This window comes from Talpa europaea (assembly GCF_964194135.1).
Source record: "Talpa europaea genome assembly, chromosome: 12".
Lineage (NCBI taxonomy): Eukaryota > Metazoa > Chordata > Mammalia > Eulipotyphla > Talpidae > Talpa > Talpa europaea.
In genome coordinates, this window is record NC_140079.1 from 14,719,136 (window position 1) to 14,738,953 (window position 19,818).

General features: G+C 46.4%; 1 protein-coding gene across 3 annotated transcripts in view; it reads left to right on the forward strand.

Annotated features, from left to right (window-relative positions):
• Positions 1–16,398, forward strand: part of TTC12 (tetratricopeptide repeat domain 12) — a gene marked incomplete at both ends in the record, with an annotated part of 48,885 nt that extends 32,487 nt beyond the window's left edge. For all 3 annotated transcript variants that reach the window (XM_084249062.1, XM_084249060.1, XM_084249061.1), the window contains 11 exons: positions 264–352; positions 2,349–2,517; positions 6,789–6,881; positions 8,157–8,217; positions 8,962–9,099; positions 9,598–9,696; positions 10,128–10,196; positions 12,554–12,655; positions 13,850–13,949; positions 15,106–15,331; positions 16,323–16,398. In XM_084249062.1, coding sequence (XP_084105188.1) covers positions 264–352; positions 2,349–2,517; positions 6,789–6,881; positions 8,157–8,217; positions 8,962–9,099; positions 9,598–9,696; positions 10,128–10,196; positions 12,554–12,655; positions 13,850–13,949; positions 15,106–15,331; positions 16,323–16,398 — 1,222 coding nt within the window. The remainder of the gene's footprint in view (positions 1–263; positions 353–2,348; positions 2,518–6,788; positions 6,882–8,156; positions 8,218–8,961; positions 9,100–9,597; positions 9,697–10,127; positions 10,197–12,553; positions 12,656–13,849; positions 13,950–15,105; positions 15,332–16,322) is intronic.
• Between the last annotated feature and the right edge of the window lie 3,420 nt (positions 16,399–19,818).

The window sequence follows — 19,818 nt, forward strand, 5'->3', positions numbered from 1 at the left end:
GGGCTCTGGCCCACCAAGGGTCATTTTCCATGGCCCTAGCTCACTGCCTTCCTCCATGCGGTCCCAGCTTCTTCCAGTTGCATCCCTGTTCTGGAATGCTTACTTACTCAATGCTTAGCTCTTGGTCTATTTGCCCTGCTCACTGTGGCTCCATAGAATTACTTCCTTAAACCTTCATTTGAGGAATCTAGGGGTAAAATAAAACCAACTGAGAAGATCCAGACTGATTTCTAGATCACATTGCTTTCTGTGGTCCATTCTAGGTGCTTTTCCACAGGAGGAAAAGATGCAGTGGAGGAGACTGTGTGTGTGTCAGTCCTCCGGCTCTGGCAGGCGGTGTGCAAAGAGAACGGTAAGCTGGGCTCCTTGCCATAACATCCTTAATGCACTGTTAGTGCATTACCTCCCAGGTGGCATGACTGTTCCCTCCCCTGGGGCATTAATGTTTAGACATGCCACTGTCCCCTCCAGAGAAGGTGTATGGGTCAGAAGCATGACCTGCAGCCTTGCCCAGTGGCAAGATCAGTGTCAGCACAAAGAGTTGTCTCATTGCCCAGGCACTTAGCAGACTCACAGCTTCTGCTCATGTGTTAAAGTAGAGTTTCTCCTTTCTGGTCTGGATAAAAATACTTTTCTTTTTTGATGAGCGCTGTACCCATTTCAGCATCAAGATTAACAGTCATCCTTGCTGACTTCTTGTGACACTTATTAGTGTATAGTATTGGTACAGTAAATTACAGGGATTTGATGTACCTTGTTAATGCTTACCTTCTTGAATATTAACATCTGGGGTTTAAGTTTTTGTGCAATCTTTCTTACTACTTTTGTGGTCTCACAGTAAGTAAAAATTTTAAGCATTTCCCTCATTTTAAAAATTTTTCAGAGGAAAAGTTCTGTCCTTGGACACAAAACACAGAAAATGTGAATAATGATAGCTCTGTCTTCTTTTTACAAGGCTCCTCAGGAGTCAGTGACAGATGCAGTTTGAGAACTATAAAATGCTGAGTATGAGATAATGCAATTTTTTCCCTTAATAATAGTAGAATCATCTGAAGTATTAGGCGGCTAGGGAAACAGAAGGCCTCGTTTGTGAAAGAAATTAGGCTCAGACTAATGTCAAGGTACCCTGCTGCTCTGTGGGGTGCTGTACTGGCTCCTGCGATGATCTTGTAAGTCCCCTTGCTGGAGAGCGAAGAGGCAGGGCTTGGTGACCTTGTATTACTGTGACTCTGGACAGAGTCCTCTCTGCAGCCCTCACTTCTTTAGTCTACATTCTGCTCCGGTTTCTGTGAACCTGCATTGGTGGGGCTAGGGGGATCACATGTTTCTGGATGTTAAACAGTCTGTGATGTAAATGTTCTTCCTCAAATCAACAAAATTTTCCTGTTTCCAACTCAGCAGATACAAAGAAGCTTTTAAAAAGGATAGGGAATGTTTAAAATTAAGGACATTGAAATATGTCTGTGATATATTGTTGAGTGGGGGAGAGAAGCCAATCACAGGGAAGAATGTATGCTATATTTAACATTAATCATGTGAACTCCTTTAGAGAATGGCTTACCTGGAGGAGGGGGTAGGAAAGAATGGGACTCTTTTTGTCAGTATTATTCTACTTCAGTGTTAGTTGAATTGATTACGGTGACTGTTTCCAGAAAACAAAACAAAACAAAAAAACCTAGACAAACTCTAAACAAATTCTGCTGTTTCATGGCTTTGTCTCATCCTCCAGCCTCTATCTTTGCCTAACCTCAAAATCACATACCTGGTTAGGAAGAGTGAACCAGGTGAAGGGGCAGTCCAATCCCACTACCCTGAAAATAGTGCATATTCTATAAAGGGGGCAAGGGGCGTATTTTATTAACTAATGTTTTCATGAAATACTCCATTTTTCTAGAAAGAACGCAAGTGCTTGCTCTGGCCATTATATGAAAAGTGATAGTCTAGATAGTCAATAGTTGGGCTGATTTCGTTCCCTTTCCTCACATTTCCCGTTATCACACACAGATATCAAAAGGCCCTTTGACCATAATAATGGTAGTGGCTAATGTATAAGTGTCAGGCTCTGTTCCAAGCATGATCACGTGTTAACTCATTTCACCCTCATAATTGCTCTGATAGTTTGATCATTTTTCTCTCTTCACTGAGGAGGAGACTGAGGCTCACAGAATCTTGTAACTAGTTAAGGTGGTTCACCAGGTCAGTCAGATCTAGCAGTCTGCTTCTAGAGTCTGTGTGCTCACACTTCATTATCCTGGTCCTCACGTGTGTGGTGAAGGGTCATGTTGCCGCTCAGGCTTGTGGGAAACTGCCTGCTTTAACTGCTGTCCTGGGGCACCTGTCTTTTACAGAAGAAAACCAGCGCCTGCTTGTGATGCACCCTGACATGGGCAGGTTGCTGCCCTCCCTCTTGGCCTGCGGGGTCCTGACCATCCAGCAGCAGAGCCTGGCCCTGCTGCTGCAGTTCGCGCAGACAGAGAACGGACGGGGCCTGATCATCAGCCACCTGGACCTCACCCAGTAAGCCTGTGCCTTGTGACCTTCCCTGGCCATCTTCGTTATCAACTACCAAGTTAAACTCCCATCACATCCCAGATGTAAGATTGGCACCAGCAGACTTTACAGAGAATTATTAATGGGAAGAACCTTTGAAAGTTACATTCCCTCCTGAGGAGCTCCAAGACCAACTCCTTAGTTCACATTCTGAACTTAAATTTCATCTCCATGTATAGTAGACAGTTTAAATGGCAGTTCTTCCTAAGCCAGTTTGGGAACCCACCCTTAAAACAGGTCATGTGCTTCTGCCCTTTAGCCTCAGTCCTGGCTCTACCCTGTTTCTGTGCTTACTTTTCTTCTTTCATTCCTGTTTCAGATATTACTCTCTTACTTGCATATCCTTATATTGCTTCTGGAACATGGCAGAGCATGACTAAGTAAAGCACATATCAAATATTGCATGTCGATCTGCACAAGGCTTAAGGCAGTAGGTAAAGAATGTGCGTCTCTTCCAGTAGAGTTTATTAAAAATTTCCAGACCACGGTGATTGTGCCCATGCTTGCAGTTTAAAGATTATTCATTTTGAACATGTGAAATTGCCATTTTTTACATCAAATATTGGCAGTTCATGTGATTCAGCCTAATGGAGATAGTGGCAGTGATTATAGCTTGCTTTGTAAATGCTTCACACATAATATAAAAACAGAAGTTCACTTCTGATTCTTTTGATTATGATCACATTTTACCTCTCCTTTGCCACAAGGTAGGCAAGATAAATGTTAATCATCCCATTCCACAGTTGGAGCAAGATAAACTATAGCAAATAGCCAAGGGAATCCCACCCAGCTGTCTCCCAGGTCTTGGAGCCTGGCTCCTTCTTATTCACTCTTCCCAATAAGAAAAGGAACAAATGTGAAATTTTGTCAGGTATTTGTTGGACCAAGCTGAGACTTCTAGCACCTGTCCTGTGTAGACAAGAAGGCCCATTGTGTGCTAAGGACAGGGTGATTATTAAACCTTGGCTGTGGTTACACCCTGCTCTGTGCCCACTCACAACCCCGGTGGCTCACAGGAAAGGTCTTGGCAAGCCCCTGAGTTCAGCTCACACAGGCAGATTGATGGTTAGCAGCTTTCAGTCCTCAGAAGCACACTTCACATTTCAAATGATTCTGCAGTTGCTTTCTCAATTCCTTCATCATAGTTTTTTCAATTGGTTTGGGTTTTTGTTTTTTTTTTTTTTTTGAGTAAATGTAACTATAATTATCATAAGCTTTCCCCCCCAGCTCTCTTTGAATTGCTTCAGTTTCAATTTGAATTTTTCCAGTGTCTTGGAGAGTGGCATTCATGATCATTTCATGCAGTCCCACTTACTCTCTTTAGACAGTCAAACTACCTCTGCTTAGTACCTTCAGGCCTACTATTCTTGTTTCTCTCTATAAACCGAAAAGAGATGGAGTGTATTCTCTGAAATAAGATGGTTTGAAGCAGGACTGGCTGCACAGGGCCCCAATCTGCACAGAGCAGCACACATACCATCTCCTCTCAAAATTCTCCCTATATGAAAAGTTTCAAGAGACCAATATGTACTGACAGGAACCAGGCAAGGGTCAGTGTCACTTTGTGGGAACTGCTGGCTTTTTAAATTCAAGCAGTCCTGAGCCCAATCTCTGCTGGTTTCTGATTATGCGACCCCAGGAAAATAAACCTCAATGAGCCCCAGTGCCTTCTCTGTATCACAGACTTAGAGTGAAACCTAGAGAGGTGGTGTATGTACGTGCTTGTTAAATTCTTTCTGCTACGGCTTACAAAAGACCGAGAGAAAGTGGTCTTGTTTTTCTCTTACAATGAAAACGGCTAAAGATGGCAACAGCCAATTCAGTGGCTTAAAGATTCAGGGTCAATATCTCTGACCTCTTGACCTTTCCCTCCTGGCCACTGGAGGCTGTTGCCATTGCAAGCATCATGTCCCCCTCAAAGACAGGTCAGTACTCATTGGTTCTGTCCCTGTTTTCAAAATTACTCATTTCTCTTTAGTTGGTGTTGTGTCACCCCCTGGTGGGAAGGTGGTTCCAACTTTTGTCAGAGTTGAGCAGGGCAGAAGGGGAAAAGCAGATGCCTATGGGGTTAGCCTGCAAGCAACATCCGCCACGGGAAACTCTGCTCTCACGTTTGACACTTAGCATGGGCCCATTAATAACGTCTGCAGTTATTTTCCCTCTTTTGGGTCTGTTGCTCAGGGTCCTGAACTGAGGCAGAAGTACATTTTTTGTTACACTAGACTATTTTCTGGTCTGTGGTCTGCCTACAGGGGCAGCTGCTTGTCAGCAAGGCAGAAGATACACCACCGAAAGAGAAGAGAGGGAGTAGGAAGTGACACCCTGTTCTCTTCAGGTGTGAGCCAGTTAGGATGTGCATTTTATCACATGGAGAGGGAGTCAAGTTATATCTCCCAGGGCAGAAACTAAGATGATCTCAGACTGCTGACTCTTTTGAACCCTTTAGATTCATTAGCATTCATCTTCAAGACTGAAGAAAGCATTTAAACTGGTGAGGAAGGCATCTGAATTAACTGTAAATAAATGATTTCTGACAGCAGGAGCCCTGGAATCCACTCTTTAGAAGGCTGGGGATTTGTAGAAGAAGCAGGTGTTTACCTGGTACCTTTGCAACAGTTCAGCCCCATCCAGCCTCCCGCTTCCCTCTGTGGTGTCTCAGATGCCCTCCAAGGAGGATCCCAGCATTTTCGTTATATCATTCTCCATTTGATTGGGGTGGTGCTCTAACAGCTAATAGACTGAGGGTCTTTTTCCAGCTAATGAGAGGAGCAGCTGTTTCCTCTCAAGAATATCCTTCTTGGGAACAGTTCTAATTAATATAAAATCTTTTTACACTGAATACAAGCTGCTAGACCCATTCCATTCTAGGACAGTTCTGCCTCCTTTCTCTGGGGCTTCAATTCAGTCTGTTGAAGGTCTACAAATATAACTCATCGACTCCCACTTTCTGTGTTTGCACTAACCTGTACTGACTGACCATTTCCAGGTTAGGCCTCCTAGTTTCCTCGACCATTCCTCTGGTCCCTCCTTAAATAAGCTGCTAAATAAAACCAGCACTGTAGATAGAGGTGACTGGAATCCATACCTGACCCAGTGGGCTCTGTCTTTGTCTTCCTTCACTACTGATGGCATTTAGGCCTATTGATAACTGTGCTCTTCCTCAAACTCCACAACCATGGCTGTCTAGGGTACCATCCTTCCCTGATTTCCTTGTGAACCCCCTTATGTTGTCACCCTCCTAAGTCACAGACCCTGGAACCCTACCCTTGTCCTTCTCATGCATGGCTTCGTTCTCATGTATAAGTCTCTCAAGTGCTGGAAGAAATCTTTGTTCTGCCACTCCACAGCTCCATCTCAACATCATGAGCGTCACTAACTTAATAAATCCAGGAGGGGTTCTTCCAGCTGACCCTCTGAATTACCTGTTTCCAAAGATAGTATTTCCATCCACCATATCACCTGAGGCAGATGCTGAGAGTTCCCCTTGACAGCCCCTCTGCACATCTATAATACGATTATTGTGCGTTCTGTTTCCTCAGCATTTCCGGATTCCTTTCCTTCTGGAGCTTTTCAGTGTCATTAGTCATCTCCTAGGTCTCTATGAGCGCCGCTTTCTTCATGACACTTCTGTCCCTACCTCAGCTCAATCCTTTAGTCCTTGTCTGTACAATCCTACTTTTTTCTTATCAGATTCCCTGCCTCCTCTACTACCTGCTCCCAACCAGTCTCCACCATGCTGCCAAAGTGATTTGTATAACACACACAGCTGTGCTGCTATTTCCTAGATAAAACACTGAAATGCCTCTCCACTCCCTGTGAGACTCAGGGGGCTTTCCTTTTGAGAATGCACTGCCTGGGAGCTTGTGTTAAAATGTGACCTCGTCCAGAGACAGAGGGACCCGACAGTCTGCCTGCACACACACAAGGGGCAAGTGTCTCCTCAATCCCACTGCAGCAGGACATAGCAGGCTCTCCTCAGCCCAGCTCTGTCCAAGTTGACCTGTACACTAAATGAACTTCGGTTAAAACTTCCACCCTGGGAATTGGCATTAAGCGGTGAGCTATTCCCCTAGGAGAGGGTCTGTCTTGTGAGGTGGGCAAGGCTCTGGACTTCCTAGGAGGGTATGGCAAGACCACCCTGTCAGTTTTTATCCTTCCTGGTGTCCTTACAAGGTCTCCTGTTAGGATGCTATCAGTTGGAGGACAGCCCACTCTGAGGTTGTTATGGATTTTTGCAGATTGTTGGAAGCCCTGGTGTCATTTCTTGATTTCTCAGATAAGAAGGCCAACTCAGCCATGGGACTACTCACAGACTTGGCTCTGGAAGAAAGGTAATTTTTATTGTGAGAAATTGTTGTTTCCTATTCAATCTTTGTTGAATTGTCTGATCTTTAAAAATGTGCAGTAGGGCCTCCCTGGTGATGCAGGGGGTTGAACGCATTGCTCTGAGGCTTTCCACAGCCTTTGCAGCACAAGTTCCATCCCCGGCTGGCTGGGGAGCAATCCACATGGCATAGCAGACCTCTCCTGTCTCGCCTGCTGCTCCCCTCAGCAGTGTATTTCGGTACATCTGCCTGTTCTGCTCCCCACTGTCTCTGGTGAATCTTCTCACACACACCCCCCCCCCGCCCCGCAACTCTGGCCTGTATCCCACTTGAGGAAAAAAAAAAAAAATACTAAAAATAAATAAATAAATAAAAAACGTGCAGTATACGGGAGGCCAGACCAATTAAGCATCATAGGATTCATGGTGCAGAAGGGTGAATGCCTCCCTTGATGCTGTGGTTGGCCTTTCCAGTCTCTCTGAGGGTGCAGTGTGGGGCAGTCCTCAATGGATGTGGAAGCTTTAATATCTTTCAAACATGACCTCTCTGGTCAGGAAAGGTGGCTAATAGGAACTCCCCAGCAAATGTGTGTTGAATGGACCTGAGTAAGGACAGTGCTCAGTAAAGTGTGGCCAGTAGCATTCTCAGTAGTCACCACCCCCACTGATGGGAGCAGTGCTTAGCTACTGAGGAAGACAGTAAAGGTCTTAGATAGTGTAATTCTTAAGTTCTGCCTTTCAAAAAATATATCTTAGTGGGTTAGTTGGTTGGTTTTCAGTTTCCTCATAAATTCCTGGGTATATTGCTTAGAAATGATAAAATGAGAGAAAGCCATGCATGTTCTTAGACCCTTGCACAGGCCAGAAATTTTGATAGCTGTTCCAGCTGTCACGGAGATGGATCTGCATCAGGTGCTCCTCCTGGCGGATGAGGCAATGTGCTTGCCCTTAGCACACAGCATGTACACTCAGCAATGGCCAAGGTAGTGCTGAGTCACTTTGGCAGAAGCTAAGGGATTCCAGCAACTTTAGCTTAAGAGAACTGCCATCTGAGATCTGTTTTGTTTAATATCAAAAGTAATTCTCTGGACTTAGAAAAATTAAAGCCACATTACAAACCCAGTGAGTGACATTGGGTGCAGTGGAGGGGAGCTCTGAGAATGACTCATCCACACATGCTGCAGATCACATGACCCAGAGTTTAGGACTGCTCCCAAGACACTGTGTTTATGTTACAGTTTATGCAATGTAGAATAAATCATGGCTCATGTTTTCTCACTAGGTTCCAAGTCTGGTTCCAGGCCAACCTTCCAGATGTTCTCCCTGTGTTCACAGGCATTCTGGTGGGCAAACCCTCATTCTTATCATCTGGGCAGACACTGTCAAGAGCTGTTTAGACATGATTTATACTCCAGAACTCCTATTGTCTCTTGGGTTGATTAATCATTTATTCACAGCTGGAATTTACACAATTTGCGTTATTAAACAGCCTCAGTGGGGACAGGTGGCGATGGCATATGGACGGGGCTGGTGGCAGGGGAGACAAAGCTGGATGTGTCCTGCATCCAGGGCTGCAGGAGAGAGATTGTTGGTCTCCATCAGCCCCCTACTGACTCTGAGTCCCATTAAAAGTACTGTGGGCAGCTCTTCCCCTAAGTGGTGGGCAGGTGGTGGTTTGAGCTTATAAGACAGAAAATAACAAGAGTTGGGGTACTCCTGGGGAAACATGTTGTGACTAGACCCTGGTCCCAGTGAGTCAGAAGTTTCAGGGGCTCAAGAGAGCACATCCTCACACCAGGACTTCACAGATATGCAAACAGAGCTCTGAGAAGGGATGGGATTGCCTGGGTTCTCCCAGCTGATTGGTGTCATTGCTGAGTTTGAGCCCTAGGCCACTCTATTCCAGGGTGGGACACTCTGGGGTCTACCCCACTGGGTGCCTCCATTCTGTAGCCAGCATGATAACCCTCACAGGACCCCCAGGTGACATTATACTCTTTGGTTCCCAGGCATTTTGTTGAGTGAGGGTTACTTTTGCCTCATTTACCTGCACTCTGCTGATTTGCTTCCTCTTGATTCACTTTTAGAAGAGAGACCCCAAGGTGACCAAGTCCTCAGCTTTTTGCCAGTGTCTTGGCATCATAGGAAACCTCAGTGCTGAGGCTGCTGCCAGACAGCAGATGGCAACCTCTGAAGAATTTGGAAACGCCTGTTTGGGCCTCATGGTATTTTAGCTTTTGTAGTCAAAGTTGACCTTTTATCAATTTTGGGGGCACTGGCTTCTTAATAATCTGGATTTTCAAAAAATTTCTATTTCTGAGGGTGCTGGAGCCACTGGCTGGCTGATCCCCTCCTATAACCATAGATTTAATGACTGGTTACTGCCCTTAAAGATTCCTGCAGATTAGTCTCATTCACCCTGGAGAAGCTAGAAGCACATGCTGGTGGTGGTGGCTTGACCATCCATTTCAGCAGCTTTCTCTCCAGTTTAAACATAGGACCAGTCATGCCAACCACATGGCATAGGCATCGGGACTCCTTGCAAGTCTCCTGTACTGACATTACCTCATGGATCTGGCCTCTGATCCTGTGACACCACTTAGGTTCACAACATTGACAATTTAGGAAGTGTGGGTAATGTTGAAACCATTACCAGTGGGAGGAGATGACAGTGAAAGCTTCAAGCCAAAAAGTTTATTGATTCCCTTGTTTTGTCTCCCAAGGTCAGGTGTGAGGAGGATGTGGACTTGTTCAGAGAGGTCATATATGCGCTCCTGGGACTCATGATGAACTTGTGTCTTCAGTCCACCTTTGTCTCTGAGGTAGGGCATTCATGTCACCCCACCAGGAACAGCATCAGCAGCACATTATACTGTATAGGGCTCTTCTCACTGCCACTAAAGAATAGAAGCACTCGAACAGGCCATAAGCCTGGGGACAGCTAGACAAGCACTCTGTCATTTTGTTCTGCTGAGGGATAGATGCATTACTCAGGCGTTCATCCAGAAAACTGCTGAGCATGGTGCTGGGTTCTGACTTACAATGTCAAAAGTGGTCCCCACTCTCAGGGTGTTGTTCTACAGTAAGGGAAGGCAGGCAGAAGAAATAAGAGTGATAGAAGAAGGTGTAGTGAAGGAAATGTAAACGCAGTGGCAGTGTGAGAAGGAAGCCTTGGTGCATTGTGTTTGAGTGCCCAGAAGAAGCTTCACTGAGAATTCCAAGACACCCAAATCCCCTCCTCCTCCTGTTGTAGGTGTGGGCTGCGGAGGTGAGCAGAAGGTGTATGTCACTACTGAACAGCCAGGATGGAGGAATCCTGACAGTAAGTGTCTCACAGGGAATTCCAGAAGCAACTTCCTTTGTTCTGTTTTGCCTTTTGTTTCACTGCATTGAATCGTACTCTTTCAAAATCACCAGACCTTTGGAATCTGCTGACTCCAAGATGCAGGGTGCACATCCTCCACAGAACATTGCCTATTGGCAAATGAATACCAGATTTGCCTAGGTTTGGTAACCCCTACACAGTGCCCACCTATGGACCTCCTAGAGTACAAGAAACCAGAATTAAGAATCCCTTTTCTGTACTGTCTGAACCTTAGCAGTTTATACAATGGAATCTCTCAGATCTGTCCTATCTTGAGATACCCTTGTGCAAATTGTACAGGCCAAGTGATTTGAGTTAGAATCTTTTTTCCAGAGTCAAAAAAAAATCAGGCTCATATTTTGAAGCCAATTATCCTAGCGGTTGTTTACGCATAATGATTTTAGCCCTGGTAGAGAATCACGTTGGGATGGCATTCTTACTCCTGTTGGTGACATTTGGATAAGAAATCTGAGAAAGGCCTATACTTAAAACAGTGCACTAGGAAGAATATTAATACAATTCAGGAGGCTATGGCCTATCATTATAAGATGTGTCCTTCACTCACATTCTTGATCACCTCAACTTTTCTACCTATTAGATCAAGACCCTAAAACCTAGAGAAACAGTGCTTGTCACATCCAGGGCAGGTCTGGGAAATCAACTCCTAAAGATCACAGACAGGGCCCTGGTACCAGGGATGTAACAAGAATTTGAGCAGATGTAGCATATCCTGTTTGCAGTTAGCATACCTGCAGCTTCCCTACAATCAGTTCAGCTGTCACAGGGTAAAGGTTTTTGGGCAGGATTCCAGGAATGTGGGATGGGTCTTTGAGTTTCCTGAAATCCTGCAGTTGTGTAGGAAGTTCTAAGTGTCTGTCTCTTTTCATTGGGGATAGGAGATTTATAGCTCTCACCAGATCCTCAGGAAAAATGACCCCAAAAGTGATAAGCACCACTGTTCTCAAAACTTGGGCTTCTCTGCATGGGCTGGACCTAAAGCTAGGCCTACGCTACTCAAGCTGACCCATCAAGGACTCTCTCAGCCAGATTCTGATTTTCCCAAGGCTCTGCATGTATCCTATCTGGGTGCTAATGAAGCAGCAGTTTGGCTGGGGGTGTCCTTTCTTCGATAGCGCCCTCTCGCCTCTATCTGGCCTGAAAAGAGATCTGTGTCATCTGAGCAACGTCTTAGCACCTGTGGGAAGCAGATCAGGAATTTGATAATATACAAGTTTGTCCCTTCCCCCTCAGGAGATCTCATTAATATGAGACTAAAGGCATGGGGAGGGGGGGCGAGGAGAATGAAAGCCAACATTGACAAAGTGGACAGGCAGGAGGCCACTAGTGGGAAAGTAATTTTAACCAGTTTCTGGAAGATGGGGAATAACTGGAAGAATGGTGAGTAATGCAGCAGGACTGTGGGACCCTTAGCGTAGGTGCAGATTTGACTTACAGTGCCCTGGAAAAAATGGAGACTTCAGAACACCAGGTGCAACAGGGGGCAGAAGGAAGAAATGGGGGCCTGCACCTGATTGTCAGGCGTTCCTCCCATGACTTTGTTTTCTCTAAAGGAGGTAAAAGCCCTAACAAGACCATTTAGCTTTGTGGTATTTGGGGGTGTCCACTCTCCACCTGCCAGTTGACATAGCACACCCAAACATACTCTGATTGCTTTGTTCTGAAATGTTGATGGGCACCTAAGGGTCACCAGACTTTTCAGAAAAGCTGTACACAAAAATGGAAAAGCTAAGATAAAGAGAAAATTTGACCCAGAAGAAACAAAGATGACACAGAAAACAGAAGAAAAATAACTGTCATTTGTTTCAGAAAGATTCCAGCATTGTGTTATATCCATAACAGTAACAATTCAGAATATTTAAAAAAAAAAAAGTCAGAACTGCAAAATAAAGTAATTGAAGTCTCCTAGGAATTAGAACAAAAGACAGAGATTCAGAAAAGATAGAGAAGCTCGAAGACCCAGAGGATCACCCTAGGGAGTGAAACATCTGTTGGGCCAGCTGAAAACAGCACCACAGGAGATCTAGGACAGTACTTTCCCAGAGTTGAGCTGGTTGGTCCTGTGTAAGTTGATGTCAGCTGGGCCTCTGCCCACCAAGACCCCGTGCTTTAATCCCTTACCCAGCACCTTTATTGAAAAGCGGTGTTTGCTCTCTTTTCCTTGACCATTAGGTAATTTTAAAATCAAGGTGCATCTTTTGCTTTCAGTACTTATGATTGTTTGCCTAATACTTTGAAGGGTCGTCATCATTTCTGAGAAGAGCATATAATCATTCTTTACATTCTGCTTCACTCAGAGAGCTGCTGGCGTGCTGAGCCGCACCCTTCCTTCCTCTCTGAAAATTGTTGAGGAGGCCGTGAGGGCAGGAGTGGTAAAGAAAATGATGAAGTTCCTGAAGGTAACCTCTTACTAGTCACAAAAACTGGAATTTTCAGGAGTGTCATGTATTATCGGGAGAACAGAATTAAGGGAGTTTTGTTTAGTCAATGTGCTGCTGTTTCAGCCCTGCTAGATTTTTAAACTTGTCTGAGGAGTCTCTCTTGATAAATCTGGATGTTGGTCAGATAAATCTAGATGACCCACTTCCCACTCAAGCCTCACTTAAAAATATGTGGCCGCTGTCCTTGAAAATGATGGTCCAAGTGACCCTCAGCAAGGTTTCTGAGGCCATTCTTTTGCTCAGGTTTCCCACTCACAGTGCTCTGCCCGGTTATCTGGAGAATCTTGGAAGTAACTCTGTACGAGAGATGTAGGTTGCAAAACAAGGGGTGTTCGGGAGCTTTCCCCAGGACCCAAGTGCAGTGGATGTAAGTGAGGCAGCACACCAGCTCACTCCATTCCCCTGAGCCAGCAAGGCGAATTATTTAGGCTGCATCTCTCCATCCTGCCTGTGCCGTACATGCCTAGCGAGACACACTCACCGTGACAGCACGGCAGCTCCACAGGAGACTTACTCATAAAACCCCAGGCTGAGTGGGCTAGGAAGCTGGCTCCACTAGGAGCTGCTGCTGGGCTAGGGCAATGAGGGGCAGGACGGGGTGTCTGAATTTAGGTTGCCACTTGGGTAAGGATTCTCGCCATACACACCAGAGCCTGTCCCTTGCATGCACGCACACGTGTTGTGTGTACACAGATGCGTTAGCATGCACACGTGCAGCTTAAAGACCCGTGTTGGGTACTTTTTAAGTGTTAAGATTTGATAGTTGTCACCTCTTAAAATGATCTGGATTCGTGATGTTTTCCATGCAGGCCTGTCAGCCTTAGCGAGTCACCCATCATTCTCAAATGGTAGACACGAGAGGGCCCTTTCCTCCCTTTTTGGTAGATTTGCCAGTTGTTCTCTTACCACTCACGCATAGAGCCTTGCACAGGTAATTACTCAGGTGTACGTGACAGGCCAACATTTCTGGCAGATTGTGGGCTATATTGGAGACTGAGTAATGCCCTCCTGGTGGGAACAAGGCCTGAAAGCACACACTTGTTCTTTAGAAATTCAGGGAGTCCCTAGCACAGTCAGAGCTGCTTACTGTGGTTTCTGACCAAGAACAATCACAAGATTGACTTTATTTTTCTAATTCATTCTAAAATCTAGACAGGAGGCCAGACCGCGTCACGTTATGCTGTGAAGACGCTAGCTATCTGCACTAATAGTTTTCACGAAGCACGAGAAGAAGTGATAAGACTGGATAAAAGTAAGTGACAGTTTCACTAAGTGGAGCCCACCTCCCAGAAGTTACTTACATCCTTGAAGATGCACAGGGCACTCTGGGTGAGAAGATAGGGTAGAGTTAGCATAATGCTGTTAACCCCACCCCAGGCATCAGCAGAATAAAATGTCAGCTTATTTCTGATTCTGAAAGCATAAAATTTAGTGTTGAGCTGCACACAGGTGGATGCCTACACTGGAGACTTGACCTTAGAATGGCTCAGGTAGAGCAGGGTCGGAGACAGGAACTCTATCCTCTCACCAAATAAATTGAAATTGTTTCTAAAGCATACTTAGAGTGACCTAACCCTATCCTCTTTCTTAATGAGGGAAAAATTGCTTCATCCTTTTGTGAACAAGGAAAATCTGAGTCTGAGCTTCATTTCAGTCATGGTAGCAGGGTTTCCAGTCAAGGCAGCCTGCAAGTGTTCTCTTGAACTCCTCATCTGGGACACACAGGATGTGCCCTGAGCAGGACCCCACGGCAGAAGTAGGAACCTTTTGGACCCTATTACTTGTCCTCTGTCCAGGTTACAGCTGGGTCTCCCAACAGAGGTTGGCAGATGGAGCATAGAGGTCAGAACAGAGAGGTCTTCAGACAAGAGAGACCTGTCTGTGCATGGCCTTCGTCCACACCACCTTTATGCCATGCCAGGCACTGCTCCTGAGAGAGCTAAGGCATAGCCAAGGGCTGAGGAGGTTATTTTTTGTTTTGTTTTGTTTTAAGATTTATTTATTTATTTATTTATTTATTTATACAAGCACTGGGTACAGTCAGAGGCATGGGAGGGTGAGAGAATTCACCAGAGCCAGAGCAGGGAACAGAACAGGCAGACTGATGAAGTACACTGCTGAGGGGAGTAGTGGGCGGCAGGAGAGGTCTGTGCGCCACGTGGGACCCTCGCCCTGAGGCCGGGGATCGAACTGGTGCTGCAGAGGCTGTGGGCAGCTTCTCAGCCCAACTCTCAACTGCTGTGCCATCGGGGAGACCCTGAGGAGGTTCTTAGCAGTCAGGATCTGTTGAATGAGTGCAGGACACGTCCTTCCTCAGAGCTTCTGGAGAAGCCTGACAGCCAGTGACACCTTCCTGTGACCTCCTATAAGGAACTGGCAGAGGCCATGTCTATTCTCCTATCTTGTAGAGTTCAGCATCTTGATGAAGCTGCTCAGCTCAGAGGATGAGATCCTGGTGGGCAATGCCGCCCTGTGTCTGGGGAACTGCATGGAGGTGCCGCAAGCCTCGGCCACTCTGCTAAAGACGGACATCGTGCAGGTCTTGTTGAAGCAGGCAGGCAATGACTCACAGAAGACGGATGTGCAGCTGAATGCAGGCATCGCCCTGGGGAAGCTGTGCACCGTGGAGCCCAGGTATGAGGGTGGCAGGGCCAGCTGGGCTGTGGCTGGGACATTGCGCTGACAGAATTCCATGAGCAGAGCCCTAGTGCCTGTGTGCAGACAGGTTTGGGTCCCAGTAGCTGCTTGTTTGGAGGAAGCCTGCTTTGGGGAAACTGGGCGTCTGTCTTGCTCTGACCTTAGAGTCAATCCGTTGATGTGACAAGGATTTCTTCTGAGCATTTACTACCAGGACCATCTCTCCTTCCCATGCCCTCATTTTCCTCTGCCCTTCCCTTACTCACCCTCTCACACTTCTTGCCTCCTCTCCCTTTCTGTCTTCTCTGCTTTTCCAGCAACAGTTAGACCTCCCTCTCCATTATTTGTCTGTGGCATAATAAGCATATGAGAGAATACCCAGCAAGGAGACTCTGGCTGGCTGGAAAAAAACTGAAGAGAAATGTGAAGTGTATCAGCCACTCAACCAGCCAGGGCTAGAGAGCTTTGCTGTAACTGCAGCTCATCTCTTTGAGCTCAGATTCCCATTTGCTCTGGTCCTATGCCCTGTGTATGGACATCTGCCTCCTGTGCTCCTGTGCAGGGCCTGCCTGTGTTGGAGTGGTGGAACCCTGGCGTGGGTGAGGGTCCTTTGTGGGCAGGGGCTAGCTGCACACCTGATCTTCCTCTGTGGAGTGAGGATTGGCCTGGGCCCTTTCATGTTGTGTCTGATTGTTCCAGCAGAAGGAATGAGGCACATTAGCTAGGACAGGTTCAAAGGGGCAACCTGCTAGGGAGTTCCTGAGAGCAGGTCATGTCACTCAGCCTGTCATGTCTTCTACTTACAGCGAGAGCGTTTGCAGTGTTTTCTGTGCCCTCCTGAGGGCCTTGTCACTGGGATCTTTTGGGCCCTCTTTCTACAGCCCTGCCCATTCCAGCTTCCCAGCTTCTATCTGAGGGGGTTTACTCTGTGCATCAAAGGCTGGGCCCTGGCATTTATGTCCTGGGGTTTGTGTTCTGATTATGACAGGTTTGCTGATCAACTGAGACAGCTTCATGGGTTAGAAATCCTCCACTCGACCACGAAGTACATCAATGATTCCTGAGAGGCGTGGGATCTGTGTGCATTTTTACAACACACCACTGTATGCCATGGGTTTTTCCTCTATTAATAAAGACTTTAAAAATGTCCACTCGAATTGCATTGATTTCCCAGTGAGTCTGCCCTGTTGGTTTCCACTGGTGATGAGAGAGGAGATGGGCAGCAGCCCAGCTGCTGGGGTGGCACTGCACTGGCCTGCTCAATGCCCATCCCAGCCTCCTAAGGCCCTTGCTGTTCCACAGAGGCAGGCAACCAACAAACAAAACTACATTTCCCAGACTCATTTGTAAGCAACACCTCTAGATGGGAACCAGATTCGGTAAAACTAATGCCATCCTGCCCTTTTACTGTTTTCTTCCAGCAATACTCTAGAAACATCAGGTTTTCCAACTGGGGCATCTTGGTGTCCGTTGTCCAGTCCTGGAGTGCCCAGAGCCAAATTCAGTGGCACCAGCAGGGGCGGCAGCTTCCTGAGGCCTAGCCAGCTGCTAGGACTTTTGGGACCAAAGTCCCAAAGACTGGTGTTCCTTCCCTGCACCCTGGCAGCGGTGTGACTTTGAGCAAGTCTGTCAACCATTCTGAGCTTTTATTGCTGCTTCTGGCAAAACTACAATAATGCCTGTCCAGTCTGTCTCCTCCGTTGCTATAAAGATTTTAGTTTAACTTTTAAAAGAGTTTTTTTTTTTTTGGTGAAAACACTTTGGGAATTATGAAGTATTAAACAAATATAAGTGATAACCACTTTATCTTGAGGTGGAGGGGTTGTCAATAATGTCAGTTGGGTTAAATTTGAGGGACTGAAAAAGCACAGCATGTGTCCTTTACGGAATCAGAGCTGGACATTTTCTGGAGCAGAGGATAAGAAATCATCTTCTGGGAGATTTTACTCATCACACCCAAAGAAACTGTTCTTGTGGTGAGGTGGTCCTCAAATTAAGAACTTTGCTCCTGAAGCCACACTAACTATGGAGACTGGGAAGAAAGTAAGAAATGGACCCTCACTTTTGAGTGTACTGAGAGGGGCTGGAGTAGCTGGGAAGACTCTGTGCTGGTGCCAGAACACTGTCCCTGGGGCCAAGCCGGCTGTGGCTGCAGTGGAGAGGCTGCCATTCTGCCCCCCTCAGTCCTGCTGTGCGCACACACACCCCTCAGAGGCTGCTGAATTGAAAAGAGAGATGGCCTGACGCGGAACTGCACAAAGAAGAAAATTAGAGGCTGCAGAATTTGCTGTTTTGGGAGGGAATTCAGTGGAGCTATAAAAATGGAAACGTCTACCTGTGTACATAACGCACAGGTCTGTTGCCTCTGATTTGAGACTCAGGCCCCTCCTCCCACTGACTGACTGTACTCCTCTTCCCTGGCGCTGGAAAATGGTTATTATGCATGTAATCTCTTCCCCCAAAGAGTAGGGAATGTCAACTTGATAGTATCTTTGTTTCAAGGTATGTGAGGTGGTAATCTCTGCTTTGGAGGAGGCTGTGGCTGCACTGCGGCTCCCCCGTCTCACTGGTGGAGAGAGATTTTACGTACTGGTGTTCTCCATCTCCCCGGGCAGCCTGCCTTCTTAACCTTGCTCCCTCTAACACAGGCTAACATGCAGCGCTTCCTGGCAGCGTGGGGAAAAGCAACAGCCGTTCCTCGGATAAAGTGGTAGGTGGTTTCATTCAGTGTCATTTCTTTACAAGGTTGGTGAGAGAAAAAAAGGTCTCTCCAGGGCCAGGGTCAGGGCCTTTGTCTGAAGCAGTCACGTTCTTCCATGTCTGCCTGGGTTTTCTCTGAAGACTCCAATTTCTTCCCCCACCCCAAAGATGTGCATGTCAGGTTCATGGGCATGTCTCAGTTGTCCCGCCTTTAGCCCAGAGCTGCCAGTAAGACTCTGGCCTCCCACAAGCCTGAAATGGAATAAGTGAGTTGGAAGAATGAATGAATGAATATAAATGAGTGTTCCATATTAAAACTGCTTGGAGTCTTCATTCAAAAGTTTGGTAATATCTTTGTGACAAGAAATATGCTTTAGAAACTTAGCTCTTGTTTGTATCAACTATCTTCAAGTAAAATTGGTTTATTTCACTTAAAATCGCATTTTTTAAGAACTTAACAGAGGATGTCACTTGAGGACTTCCTGTACCTGTTGAGGAAGGGTTTCCATGTGCCCAGAGCGACTGGCACCATCCTCCTCACCCTCAGGACACAGGTGATTCCGGAAAAGCAGTCTGCTGCTTTCACTGACAAACGAGTTAAGACTGACCATCCTGAACAGGATATGGCCAAGGTGGAGCTTTGTCACCATCCAAACCACAGCAGCTGTTAGGTTACAGGTGGTAAACAGGTGTCTAGGCCTTGTGACCATGTGCCTTCCTGGACTGTGTGACAGTGACATTTCTAGAGGAAGCAGACAGGATTGAGGTTAAATTTGAGACATGCAGCAGGTCAGATGTATTGTTATAAGCAGCTAAAACAGGAACCTGGCAGTGTGGAGAACTGAGTGAATTACCTGGAAGACTCCTGAGGCTAGGTGACAGTCCTCCCTGACTTTTTCAAAAGTCTTATTTTCTTATGTGTCTTGAAGTTAAAGACTCAGTAAGAGGAGAAAATAATTAGCAGTGAAGAAAACACTTAGAATTCACTCTTGTTCCTTGTGGGCTGGAGGAACAGCGTGCAGAGAACTCATCTGCCCATCAGTGAGTGTCTTCCCATACTGGGCACTGTATTAAATGCCTAAAGGTCCTGCCCATACATGTCTCATAATACCTAGAGAGGTAGGTATTATCTTCACTTTATGGGAAAAGAAACAAAGACATAAAGACAGTAAGTACATCTTACCCAGGTACACACAGCCAGTAAGTAAAAGTCAAAATCTGACCCCAGCTTGGGTTTTAATTCCTGTGGCACCAGGGAAAGTCATCTAATTTCTCTGAGCCTCAGTTTTCTCCCTAAAAAACAGGAACATTGTCCCTACTCTGAGGTTTCGATATAATTTCTATGAAGTACCTGGCATAGGTGACTGACAAAATGCATTTACCTAACGGTGATTTTTTTTTTTTTTTTTCAGGTCAGAAATGACCATGAACTCACTACCTGCTGCTCCCATCCTCACCCACATGCTCGTCTCCTACATACTCTATCTCCATGAAGGCAAGCAGTTGTTTGCTGTAATATTTGCCTCTCCCCCTCTCTTGCACCCAGCGGCAGCCATGAGGCTCTCTGAAGACCCAGCTGTTGGCCAGTGGCCTGCTTCTCATTCCCCCTTCCAGACAGCAAGCCTGCAGATGCCAGGCCTGCAGGGCGGGTGTCTGAGCACACCAAGGCTCCTCAGTGTGGGGCTGAGGCCCAGCTGCAGGTACGTGGGCAGAACCCATGAGCAATGAATTAGAAACCCTGACCAGGAAGGGCCCTGGGTGCTAAGATGGGTGCCCCAGAGTCC